The 13932-nt window shown below is 43.0% G+C and overlaps 1 protein-coding gene across 3 annotated transcripts in view; it reads right to left on the bottom strand.

Annotated features, from left to right (window-relative positions):
• The window catches only part of CAPN7 (calpain 7), a 32148-nt gene extending 23872 nt beyond the window's left edge, over nucleotides 1-8276 (bottom strand). The window contains exons 1-4 of one of the 3 annotated variants that reach the window (XM_063408153.1): nucleotides 8049-8276; nucleotides 3997-4105; nucleotides 3197-3354; nucleotides 899-966 (exon numbers count right to left, since the gene is read on the bottom strand). In XM_063408153.1, coding sequence (XP_063264223.1) covers nucleotides 899-966; nucleotides 3197-3354; nucleotides 3997-4105; nucleotides 8049-8150 — 437 coding nt within the window. In that variant the 5' untranslated portion in view covers nucleotides 8151-8276. Of the gene's footprint in view, nucleotides 1-898; nucleotides 967-3155; nucleotides 3355-3996; nucleotides 4106-8048 lie in introns of those variants that run through there. The other 2 variants (XM_063408139.1, XM_063408144.1) reach the window with 2 other exon arrangements.
• Between the last annotated feature and the right edge of the window lie 5656 nt (nucleotides 8277-13932).

Here is a 13932-nt window from a genome sequence, read left to right as displayed (position 1 = left end):
TGAATCAATTCAAATATAGCACTTCCAACTCATACAAGCTACTTTTGACAGAACTCATTAGATTTTTATTGCCTCTAAATTATGCTAATAGGAAAATTTCTCTAAGTGTTCATTACGTAGAATCTCAGAACAAGATCACTGAAACAGAGAGAAAATTGATCTGCATCATCCTATACCTTTCAGATTTATTTTGTCTAGCAGGTACAACAGTAGTAAAACCCATGGGCATTCTCACAACTCAGACTTTCAACTGCTTGAACTGTGAGCTGTGTATGCAGGAGCCATATTTGGTTACTGCTGCATTAAGCTGCTGGATACCCACACATGTGCAAAATACTGGGATTTTTTCTGAACACAGACTGCGAAGTGCTAAAACCCAGCTTATACTGAAACTTAGCCCAACACAACCTGGGATGCACCATCACAGAGCTGATTTACAGAGAAGTACATTGAATTTATACTTGTGTAAATTGTTTCAGACAGAGATTTCACTACACATATACCATATAATTAGACTGCTATTATAAAGGAAAGCGTTTCCCAGTTTCCAAGCTGTCTTCCTTATGGAGGGACACTGACACCTTGAATTCATGCTAGCCTGAATTCAGCATCTTTTATAGAGGCCAATAATTATAGTGCACTGGATTATATCTCTGAAGTACTGCATTTTTTCTAACAAGCACACAGACCTTTCCTAATTCTGCACGTCCCAAGATTCCCAGAGGGTTGGCACAACAGCTGCTACATTCAGCAGTGAAGCAGCTGGCAACCAGCTCCAAGGTGAACCTTGCAGGAGCTTGGTCTACACAGAATCCACACAGACCTGTTAGACTGAGAATCCAACTCAGAGGGATTAGACCTGACAGCAAGGACATTTACTAACATTAGCAGTACTCACCTATCCAGTGCTTGTCGAGCCAGCTGTTTCAGCTTGGACTGGAGGCCTACTTCTGAGGTTTCAGTAGCCTAAAGTGTAAAATAAAAGGAAAATCTACATACACAAAAGCTACCAACATGTTTTATAAGCTCAATTGTCATACTTCTAGATTACAGCAAAGAGTAACTAGCTATTTCTTCCAATTCTCTTTTAGAAATGAGCAAATATTTTGCTTTGTTTGTTGTTGTTGTTTCTTGTTTTAAACTCAGCATAAAAAATACTATGTAAGCAAATATCATTTTGCTGTTCTAGTGAAATTTTTCTAGAATGAAAATTATGTCTAAAATTCTTCATCATGGAAAACAGCGCATACACAAAAAAGAATTGCCAGAAGAATTAATTGTATTAAAACACTATTGGCAGAAAAAAGACAAAATTTTGCATATACTGCTGAGCTTGGATGTGTTCCAGTTCTTTTCCCCACGTGTGCTAAAATGATCATGGTAACTTAGGAAAAATATTTAAATGTTTACTTTCAAAAACGTTTACTTTTAAAATAAGTTGGTTTTCAAACAAACGAGATAGAGGTGCAAGAACAAGACTTTTAACTTGCAATGAAAAGCATAAAATAATCTAGGACAGGGTGACAAAGATGTGAAGAATGTTGACTTCTGCATCCATTTGAGAGGTCATCTATGACAGTTTATACTTTTTTCTTCCTTACAGATGAAGCACAGCTTCTGCAGCCAAACAACCTGCAGGAGGCACAACATGAAGCCTGGCTTCTCCTGTGGCACCCACAAGCAGGCTCCAGGTTCTAGCTTTGTGCCTTGACAATTATTCCAGGTCAGGGAGTCCACTGAGGATACAAAAAGCAAACTACTTTCACCCCAAGAAACAAAACTAGAAACACTCTCTGTAGGCAACTAATTTCATTTGCAAATAAATAACCCTCTGGGGTTCCTGGTTGGAACAGACTTTTAAAGATTTATGAAGGCAAGTAGTGGAGATGGAACACCAGCACGCTCATCTAGGAATCAGCCACAGAAGAGGAGTAATGGCTGCTCCCTGAGTACTTCAAGGGTAAGGAAGAAAAATCTCTCCCCCTGAATATACTGAGGAGAAAGACAGGAGTAAATCTTCAAGATAGCAGAGTTCCTTAAATCTCCTTTCAACCTGGGAAGAAGAAGGTGCTTTTGGGTCACCCCAAGGAACAAACCTTACCATCATGTCAACAAAAGAATATGCTAGTCAAGGTTAAAAGAAACTTCAGCAGTATCTTGTACCTAATGAAATACCCAGTAAATGCAGTTGTTAATAGGAAGTATTTTCAAACTAACTTCAGTAATATTTGCATGCACTGACACAACAGAAGGAGGAATACAGCAGAGGAAAAGGAGCATGCTGCTGCAGTATATGTTATGTAATAAACTGGAAATGTTCTACTCCAACAGCTCAAGTGGAAAAACTAGAACAGCTCTACTAATTCTTGGTTACACTATATCACTAGAGATTTTAGCCTAGGTAAAACCTGTTAACATAATTCAGAGGAAAGGATTTACTCAAGCATGTAGCAACAGTAATATAACACCCTCAACAACCCACAAATATTTTTACATTATAACACTGAAAAGAAGAGAAAAAGAAAAACAGACTTGGTGGAGTTACATTATGGTGAGTTCTTCTTGTAATGAGTTAGTTAAGGTAACTGGACTTAATGGAGAAAAGCAGTACCTGTAATTATATTCTTCATTGTTTATGTAATGGCCAATTGATCCATATTAATTTCAGTCATAACAAGCTTAGTGTTGAACACTTGAGTAATCAAGTAGTACTTTTAATAGTTTTGGCATCAGTAAACTGTTATGTCTTCCGAAAATGTTACACACACAAATTTCCCTTAAATTACTTCCTTTAACATAGTCAGAAATTAATACAGCTGACACATTAGCAAGTCATCCACATCCTCATTTTTAACAGTTTTTAATTTCTGTTTTTGTGGTATTTGCTCCAGGGCAAAAATCAACATGAAAAATATTCCAGAATATTTCTAGCTTTTAGTATAATCCAGTTCAGAAAAAACCCACACAAATGACAAGTCCCCACAAATTTACAGTGTTGTATAACAACATAACAAAGACTGGAAGAAACACTAAGGAAAAAAACAGTGAAACAAACAAAAAAAAAATTTAAAAGGTAGTTTTTACATATACAGGTACTCCATTTTCAAGCCAGCCTTTAAGGGTCAGTCATTTGTGAGAGTGGAAGAATTTCTTACCATCACATAATTCCACCAAGTTCACCTGTAGCTTAACATACTGTTTTCAAACAGAGTTCCACTGCTTCTGTGTACAACTCTATAGCTTCTTCTGCATTGCCTTTGTCATCTTCATCAAAAGCCTGCATAACTAGGAAGTGAGCACGCTCCAAGTCCAACTGTTGTTTTGACTTCAGAGGGTCTGTCTTCTGTGATTGAACTAAATGAGAAAACAAGTATTTATCTTTCTACAGCAGCAGACATGTAAAAACATCCTGAATATGTCACCGAAACACTAGCAGCTCTAATCAGATGGATAATGTCTATTTCTTGCCTGGAAACTTCTAAACATCGCTAAAAACATCTATGCAAGGACAAGGAAACACTATCACACTTCCCTGAAGCAGAGGTTAGCTTTCAGGATATTTCAGATGTGAAATAATGTAAATAAAATCTCTTTCATACTACACTGAAAACAAGAATTCTTAATTACGTAAAATATGACATCATTTGTGAAAATACATCATCTATGACAATATACAAATTCCTTAGGTGTTCATGTCACTTAATACCTTTATTAATGACCTTCCTCGCATTTGCTCTGCAGATGTGGTTCCTCGGAATATTTAAAAGCAAAGAATACCCACACCTAAGTCCTTAGAAAGTCAGTCTCTGCTTAATTTATGATGTATCAGAATTCAAAGCACTGATGTGCTCATTGTATTTGTGGTTTTTCACAAAGGACAAGAAAATCAGAATAATAAAAACAGAGCAAACACCATTGACATGTATTTCACAGCACCAAACAACTTTCCACTCAATTAATTTAAGCAGAGGTTTAATTAGAAAGCTCCTTACCCACCTGCTGAATGGAGAGCTTGAACTCTCTCCAAGTACTCATTTATTTTTTCTTGAATATTTTCCAAGTTGGACCCAGCCATCCCAGCATAAATCAAGGCTTGTGCAGCTTCCTGCAGGGAGGATTGGAGACAAAGTTAATGTTTGCTGCCTAGAAAATCACTTACCATAAACAGAGGGCCTACAGCAGCCATGAGCTGCATGCAAGCCCTTACATCTGCAAAAAGACTCAGTGGCTGCCGGGAAATTCTGCTCAAAAGAAAAAGTTTCAAGTAATAAGATAGATCATGTTTAATTTCTCACATCTGGGACAACCTATGAGAGTATAAAAATATTCAGTAATTCTGTAAGAGCAGCTCTTAGGCCTGTTTATATAGTAAGGTATGAAATTAGGAGATTTTAAGTAAAACTCTTCAAGTATGCACTGAAATCAGTTTGGTTTTAAAGCTGACGATTTAAGGTTAGGAAAAAAAAGTAGCTATTCCAATTATTTGCATTTAATCTGGTAATAATGAAAGTAACCCAATACAAAAGCTTTTTAAAATCGAACACCAAGAAATTTTGTTTAGAAAGTATTTTTTTAATTCCTGTTACTCAGATAAAGCTATCCAATCTGGAAAGTCTACAAATGTGAGGCTTCCTAGCTTCTCAAACTTGTTTTTTTAAATGTTTATATATACACAAAATACTGGATGGAAGTCTCCAGTCAGGAAGGAGCGTAGGCCTCTGGCTCAGAACCACAGTACGTTACCCACATTCTTCCATACTGTACAAATCTATTAAGAAAAAACGCCTTCAGTTGCATAAGCTGTCTATCCCTTCACTGAATTTATGAAAAAGGCATAAGGTTTGGCAGGGTTGCAATAAATAGCCAGAGCCGACACAGTCTCTGAACCATACGGAGAATCAACGTTTCTCACTCCACAAAAATGAGGACAGAAACTTTGTTTTGTCCTCATTATTGACAGGGGAAAACGCCCCACTGCTGTGGCAGTGCTCGCCTTCCCACCAGCAGTAGGGGAGAGGAGGTGGTTGTGTAGCAGGCAGGCTGGAAGGCAGAAAGGAGAAGAGTAGAGAGCTGCTTCACAGAGATGGTGTTCAGAGAGGCTGCCCTGCACAGGGCAAGCACAGATCCATGGCCAGGGCTCCCCTGTGTGTTTTCTGGCCATTATTTTGGTCAAGCTTAACAGTTTGACCCCATATCCATCTGTTTAGTTTGCCCAAACTTAAAACTGATCCTGCTACAGCCTGTATTTGTTAACAGCATAAATTTTCACTGAGAAACATCACAGAACCAAGTACCATATACTCCCTGCCAGCATCCATCTCCATATTACATCACATAAAACATCCACAGCCACTGAAGGGTTAGCAGTATGTAGCAATTAACTACCATTAAGGTCTAGCACACAACTATTTTTTGCAGGGCAAAAAAAGTGCACTACAGCTATGTGCTCAAAGGATGGGTATATTTGTCTGTAACATCTTGCAAGTACAGACTGACAAAACAGGTGCTGTATCACAAAGGTATGTGGTCTACATATGACTCAAAGAACAAATGTGGATCTCCAAACCAGTGCTACAAAACCAGTGTATAATTGATGTTGCTTCTTCCGATTTCAAGCACGATTATTTTAGCCTGATTTTAAGACGTGAACATAATGGAAACAAGTCTTTTATAAACCAAACGTGCAAAGGACTGAAGCAGTTGACAGAGTGCTTGTGGAGCCAGCATGCCAGCTGTTTCCAGTGACCAGATGGATGTGCAATTCAGACTTAGCATTTATGATCTCTCCAATGTCACTACTGTTTGTCACAAGTAGTGTGCCACAGTCACACTAAGCTAACTACTGATCATCAGTCTGCAAGCTGCTCACAGCTGGTCAGCAGCCAGACTTAGCAACAGCCTTCAGCAGTTTTGGCTGAAGCCATTGGTGTCCAAATATGATCCTGACATTTCCGCAGAGCACAGTAATTAGCAAGCTGCCCGAAGCTGGTCCACATGCAGCACTCCTCTAGGCATCTATCAAAGTTACACAGTAGCAGGAAGCCAAGCACACTTGCTAACCATAGGAACTCCATTCACACAGGTCAGCTTTGGTGTTGTCTATGGCAACAACTGTAGCGTTTTCCGTATTTCATCCTTAAGGTTAAGTTCCTGCAGAAGCCAGTTTAGTACCCAAGCTTTCCCACATGCTTAGTAATTGTACCAGCGGGCTCTGAACTCCTTAGAGCAGTTGATAGGCTGCTGACAGGCCAGAGCTTACTTCCACTGTGCTGGAATAAATAAACAAATAAAAAAAATAAATAATGTATCTCTGAAGTAATAAATGACATTTTGTAACTGCTTTGTATAATCTAACATGGCAGTGATTCTTCAGGCAATGTCTGGAAAGCCAAACATGTCTAGGTTACACTCTTGTCTCATGTAGCTTCAAGTGAACCAAGACTGCCAGGGGAACGTTTTTCCACTTAGCAAGAACACCACCTGTATACAGCATATGAAAAAGATTTTCCACACACACGTATGTTCAAAAGCATACAAGCGTGACTATTTGCACAAAAAGGTATTTTCATTCTGAATATCACTGAGTAATTTCTTCCAGGTAAAAGGAGAAATACACAGCATTAAAGCAGTACTGCACATGCTTATCAGACCAGGCACACACACTGCTGCTGAAGAACACAGAGCTTATCGGTGTTATTATGGGCAACTATAACTGTTGCATATATAAGGTTTACATACATGAATTTAGCCTCCACAAAACTAACAGGTAGGTTTAAAAAAAAGAAAAAACTCTTCTTATTATTCTTTCACACTTACATGCAGAGGCCACCCTGATATAACACTACGCTTTTTAAACATTTCACAGACACCTTGTACTCATGAAAAGGCCAATTACAGATCTCTTAACAAGTTATTGGAAGAGAATGACTTTGTCAGGATAATGGAATTTGTGGAATGATTATTGTGATGAGGATAAACAGAGGTTTCAAAGAGAACCCAGGTGAAAAATCAACGGGACACAGAACTTTGATGTAACTCTACGCCACATCAAACAACAAAATGAGACAATTTATATAGGTGAAAAATGCCTAATGGTTGTACAAAAACTACGAAATATTAGTAGTAAATCTACAGATATGGAGCAAGACACTGAATCAACCTCATTATACCGTTAGTTACACCAACCTGAAACTGTACTGAAACAGAAAAATCTAGTCCCTAATGTAAAGAATCTTCCCACGAGGTTAAAAACCTGTCACTGACAGCTCGTGATCTTAAGTTCTCTTACTGCTGAGCATCTTGTATTTCACCACAAATCTCTCTATTTACTTATGACTGTACAACAGAGTTGTTCCCAGCTGCACACCCAGGAGCGGCAGCATGCCCACTTGTGGTTCTCCACAGTGCCCACCGCTTACACTGCCAGCATAAAACTGATCAGTCTCTCTGGCCTGGCAGGGCCTGGGGAGAGGCCAGGAATGAAAGCGTAGAACCAGCGGGGCAGAGACGTTTTTAGGTTACGATGAATCTTCCCGGAAGCACTGAAGAAGGGGCTGTGTCTCCAGCAGCTGGAAGAAGAGCCTGTTCCCGTTTCTTAAGCAGAGAACCTGCAGTGCCATCCCTAAGCCTGTCGGTAAACACCAGCGCACGGGCAGCGCTCGTTCCCACCTAAAAACAGGACGCAGGGAAAAGGCGTTTCGCAACCCGCCCTGAAGGACGCGGCTCCGCCGGAGACTGACAAACTTTCGACGCTCACGCACGGCCTTCCGCTCTCGTCTCGGCGGGCACCGCCTCGTCTTCCCCGGGCCGAGCAGCTCGTCCCGAGGCGCACCCGCCGGGGGAGGGCGGGGGCGGCCGCGCCGACCCAGCGCGTCTCTCTCCGCCTGCAGGGCCGTGCCGGGCCGCGGGGGTGCCGAACACTCCTCTCCGGCCCTCGGGGGGCTAAAGGGAGAGTGCGAACCCTCCGACAGCTCAAGAACATCACGCGGCCCGCGGCGAGGGGAAGGAGACACCGACACCCCGAGGGAACCGGCGCGTCCCCGCCGTACCTTGTAGTAGAAGACTGCTTCCTGGTAGCGCCCGCTCTGGTCCAGCTGCACCGCCAGCTGCGCGAACTTTACCGCGTCCAACTCCAGCGTGGTGGCGTCCATGGCCGGCGCCTTCGCGGTGCCGGCGGCCGCGGCGACAGCCCCCGTCGAAGCCCACCCTGTCCCTGTGCCCGAGCCCGCCCGGCCGCTTCCCTCTCCTCCCTGACCCCGCCGCGCCCGTCGGCCGCGCCCCCATGTCTGGACACGCCCCCGCGCCCGCCCCGCAGCGCATATGGCCACGCCCACCGGCTCCGAGAGCGGCGGGTCCGTCTTGTGTGGCCACGCCCACCGCACGCCCACGCCCGCGCACCCCGGCAGCGGCCGCCCCGCCCGGGGCCGCACTGCGCGTGCTCGGGCGCGCGGGGGCGGGCGGGGCCGTGGGGGCCGCGGGGCGCGCGGTGGGCGGGAACAGCGCGCGCCTGCCTGAGGCGCTTGAGGGGCGAGCGCAGGCACGGCGGTGATTACAGAATTAGAGAATCACAGAATTAGAGAATCACAGAATTACAGAATCAGTTGGGTTGGGAAGGATCTCTGAGATCATCGAATCCAACCCATGACCGAACACCACCGTGTCAATCGACTGTGACACTGAGTACCATGTTCAGCCTTAAACACCTCCAGGGACGGTGACTCCACCACTTCCCTAGGCAGCCCATTCCAATGTCTAATCATTCCTTCGGTGAAAAAGTTCCTCCTAATGTCCAACCTGAACCTCTTCTGGCACAGGTTAAGACTGCGTTCTCTTGTCCTGTCACTGACAGACCCCACCTGGATACACCCTCCCTTCAGAGAGTTGTAGAGAGCAATAAGGTCCCACCGGAGAGAGGCTGCCCTCCTTTTCTCCAGGCTGAACACCCGCAGCTCCCTCAGCGGCTCCTCATAGGTCTTGTGTTCCAGACCCTTCACCAGCTCCATCGCTCTGTTGTCTGCCTGGACTCGCTACAGCACCTCAGTGTCCTTCCTGAACTGAGGGGCTCGGAACTGGACACAGCACTCGAGGTGTGGCCTCACCAGTGCCAAGTACAGGTGAAGAATCCCTTCCCTGGATTCTATTCCATCCCTTCTCTCCCATGGTTGTCAGTCACAGGTGAGGGAAGCGGGTGCAGCCCAGGGGTTGCGGAGTAGGGTTGTTCTTTTTTTTCTATTTCTCAGTTTTTAACAGAGACGTACATGGTTAATCCCCTTGAGGCTGGTTTTTCTTGCCTTTAAAGGAGAGCATTTTCAGTGTGCACCTGTTTGTCATATAAGTGTAAAGTGGAAAGCAAACAAAAACCACAGGTTTATTGTACCAATCCTCATTAAAACAAACAAACAAAAAAAATCGGGCTAGCAGTTTTGTAACCTAGATTGTTTAGCTCGGATGTTCAGGATTTTCTTTGTTTTTCTACTGTAAGGGGCGTTTGGGGAAATCTTGAGGGGTGGGATTCTTGAGGAGTGGGGTCCCTCCACAAGGAGCCACATGGCAAGGGGTAATGGGAACAGGTTGCACTGGGAGAGGTTTCATCTTGACAATAGAATTTTTTTATAGAAGCATTCACTGTTCATTGGAACAGCCTCCCTGGGGACATTGCTGGAGGTTTTCAAGAGAGTATAGACAGGGTGCTAGTCTCATCTGTACTCCTCACAGAAGGTTGGACGAGGCTCCTTCTCTCCTGTGATTCTGTTCTGTGTTCTGTGATTCTACAGGCTTTTATTTCTGCCTGAAAATACAGCTTATTGCAAGGCATTGTTTTCATGAGATATAAAAATACTGTCTGTCAAGTTATTCTGCAACTCTCCCTTATGCATGTCTTCTTTTCAGCCTGTTTTCTGATTATAGATTTAGTTAGAGGTGCAGCTAAATGCAGGATTACTAGGTACTAAAATACTGAAATCTATTGTTTTCCCTATAATTTTCTAAAGTACAGAGTAAAGTGTTCCCATTCCATCTTCATCTCTTTCTTTCCCCTTTGTCCTTTACTGACTGCATTTATATAAATACCGTAATGTTTAGTGCAAAAAGGAACTTGGGTTTTGTGATCTGCTATGTAGGGGGAAGTTCTTGTATTCTTCATAGCTTTCCTGCTTGGCTGTGCTCCTTATAAAGTTAGTTGTTTTGAGTTTTCTTTATCTTTCAAACTAAATTTTATGGGTTTTGTCTGAGCACAGGAAAGATTCACATTACACTAAAGGGTTTTTCTGAATAAAGCTCTATTTGTTCCACATTTCCCTAATGATACCATGAAAATGAAAAAGGAGTTTCAGTCAAGGTCTGCTTCAATTTGATGTTGAGACATAGTGGTGTAACTTGCATAGCCTAAAATTAATTTGTGTATCATGGCTTTAGACTAAACCATTTATGGATCAAAAGCAGCTCTGAAGTATTGGGAGTGACATGCCTGATGAAAAGGAGGCTGAACTGGGAACCACAGCTAATGCTGCTCCTTACTAAAATCTACATGCCAAAACCACTTATTCTGTAACATAAGCTAAGACCTCTTCCAGCTAATCATGATTCAAAAATGTCACTTTGAAGAATTATTTTTTCACTATTTGATGGTCACTGTGATTGGCCCTTTTCAGATAATAAATGGCTTGTGTGTTTCTGTTTCTTACTAATCCTCTGTAAAATTCTACAAAAGGCTTTTAAATGTACAAAAAGTACAGTAAGTTATTAAGGTCATGACTGCAGCTAAGACTTCACACATATCAATTTTTTGCGTTTTGCTTGTAGTGGTGTTTTTCTTTTGGAACCAGATGATTAAACTGGCTTGTTTTCTTTCTAGATGAAGAAAAATAATTTCTTTCAATTGCTGTTGATATATCCCAGACATTTAAATTTTGTATGGTTAACTCTTCCCTCCCAAGATGCTGTGCAGAAAAACACTTCCACTAAGACTGTTAAATTCCTTTTTCCATTGTCACAAGTCCCAATTCTACATCCAGGCAGGTTCTCCACTGCCTCAGTTTTTCTTCCCTTTGGTGGTATTTGCTCCGAGTATCCCTTGCCTCCCACCTTTTACGTACCTTATGTGCCTTCCTTCCTAATCTCATCTAACGCTTTTTTTCTTTCCTTCCTACCAGCCTTTTGCAGTCAATATTCTATGGGAAGATCAGAGCTCTATATGTTAATATTATTCCCTCCAGCCCATGCCTTTTTCCAGAGGCAGTATCAGATTGTCGTGGTTGCTGGGGGAGGTGAATTTTTTCAGGGAGAGGTAAGCAGGCCAATCAGTAATCAGCTTTCTGCTGGCACCTGGATTGGTCACTCAGAGGTTTGGACACGCCTCTGAGGACACAAAGAGTTAAAAACAGGAGTCTAGGGGGTTCGGTCTCTTTTTGGATCCCAGTTTCAGCAGAGAGACGTCTCCGGCCTCCTTCCCCTGCCCAGCCACGAGGCTGGGCGGGGGAGGGGAAACACGTGGTCGGGCTCAGGTAAGCCGGAGCCCCGGGGGGAGAAGAGAGTGGACAGGACTGGAACTGAGCTGCCCTGTCCAGGATGGAGGGGTAGAAAACTGTGGAAGTGCCTTCTGCGTGTGCTCACCCCCCCTCTTCCCCCCAAACTCCAGGAGAAGGTGCCCAGCCACGTGGGGGTTGCCGAGCCTGGGAGTGCCTGAGCCTGCACCCTGCCGAGAGATAGAAGCTGTTAACCCTTGCTTGGCAGAAAGAAACTTTTCTTAGACATTGATTCTCATGACTAGTGATTTTGGAAAAAAAAAGAAGGAAGCGGCCTGGGACCGAGGTGATAAAGCACGATAAGAAGGAACCTGATGGGCAAAGAATGAGAGGAGTAGCCTTCGGAACTAGACTTTTCTTGCATAATGTCAGCCATGGACTGAACTTGAGTCTCTTTTGAACATAAACTGCATTTTTGGGTAGATACAGCTGCCCTTGCTTTTGCTACAGTGACTGGCACTTGAAGAGTGGTGCGAGCAGAGAAGAGAGGGGGAGGGTGAAGTGGCGCCCTCTGCCCTCAGGGCAGACCTGCTCCTGGAACCCCAGCCCCTGGGTAAAAAGGGGAGAGCTCGGCATGCAAGTATCCTTAAAAGAGCCCTGTATGCAGTTTTCAGCCTTTGGACAGCGGTGAGAGCGCTGGACATAAGAAAAAGAGAGTGTCACCCTGGCAGACTTCTCCAGGCAGTGCCACGGGTGACATGGAAACACATAAGGGGTGGACCCGTGTTTTCTGAAGAACAGTCTGTGGTGCGAGAGAGACTCCTCTCTCCCTTGCTGAATTGAAGATTAGTTTGTTTTTGAGTAGTGATTGTTTGATCTAAAACCCAAAAGTTGGTCTGTGAAGAGTGATGTGTGGGGAAGTAGAAACTGGGAGAAGAAATGTTCTAAGAAGTTTTTATTTCTGTCTCTGTGTGTGTTTAAGAGTATTTCTGTCCCTGTTCTTATGTAATGTAATAAAGTTTTGGTGGTTTTTTTTTGTTTTCAAGATTTAAGCCTGCTCTGCTCTGTTCCTGATCACATCCCACAGTAGCTGTTAAGAAAAAACATATTCATGGGTGCATTAACATCTGGCCAGTGCCAACCCATGACACAGATGAAGATCAGGTCTCTGTTTCTGAGTCATAGTTTTTCATTGCTAATATGACAGAATCAGTTCATTCTCATTTGTCCTTCCTCTGAAGATACTTTCATCCCTCTTTTCCTTTTGTCTCGCATAGTGCTGTAATTTGCTGTCTCCCAGCTCCTCCTCCTGCCTCCTGATTTTGATTCTTGCTTCTCTGCCTCTTCTCATTTTTTTCAAACATGTTTTGTAAGGGTAGACGTTGGTGATGCTTCTTACCTAAACTTTGCTTATTGCCATGCTTATTCTCATTTGACTGCACCCAAAGCTTTTTTAATGCTTTATAATGCTTTTAGTGCTTCCCCCCCACCCCAGGCATTGAAAACCCCAGAGATACAAATCTTTGATATGATCTGAACTGTGAATTCCTCCAGAGTTTCATTCACTGTGTTGAGGCAATACAGAGTCAGAACAGGAGTTACTCTGGTCCTTTATTCCTCTGACTGGAGTGATGCTTGCTGAAAGAGTCAGGAATAGGATAAAGTCAAAGTAGTGTTTTGTCTCAGCTTCCTGTAGGCTGTGGGTTGAGCTCACATTATTGCCTCTGATACTGCTTGCTGGGTTTATTTTCAATGAATTAGTCTAATTATTGCTTTAACACATTTTGATTTTGGCATTCAAAATATTTTGTCAGGATGTTTACATTTGTTGCGTAACATTCCATTAAAAACAAAACAAAACAAAACCCAAAACAATAAACCAACTTCCATGCTGTTTCTCAGTGCATTTTTTCACCCTTTCTCCCCTCTTTATTAAAGTTATGATCCTATCACTCACATCTTTTATTTTGCCCATAAATTTGTGTTCTTTACTCTGTCTTTCTACCATTTTTTGGGTCACACATTTAATCTCTTCTCAATGACACAGTATTTCCTTTGACATGGAGTGACCAGAATGGTGTGCAGCATTAGAGTTGTCTTATCAAATTTGTACCCTTGTGCATTGTTTTCTTCTGTTTCATAATGATGCCTAACACTCTATTTGCACTTTTAACCGCTGCTAAGCATTGCCCGAAGTTCTGAGCACTCTCCAGAATGACTCAGCTTTTCTTGAGAGGGATTAAGGGTTTAGCATCTGTCATTATGTCCCTAATGTGGTGTTTTTTCCCCTTTGATTTAACAGCATTGAATTTCACAGGCTGTTTACTACATATGCAGGAGAGATCCTCGCACAACTTTCTGTAGCAGGCTTTCACAAACCAGGCTATTTGTATCACCGGCTGTGGAAAATTGCCAGGCTTGCTGCAGAGAATTGTCGAGGCTGGTTGAGCAAAGTGAGCTGAGATGCTTG

This window comes from Prinia subflava, chromosome 1 (assembly GCF_021018805.1).
Source record: "Prinia subflava isolate CZ2003 ecotype Zambia chromosome 1, Cam_Psub_1.2, whole genome shotgun sequence".
Classification (NCBI taxonomy): Eukaryota; Metazoa; Chordata; class Aves; order Passeriformes; family Cisticolidae; genus Prinia; species Prinia subflava.
Note: the sequence above shows the minus strand (reverse complement) of the source record. Positions and strands in the feature narration are given on the sequence as shown.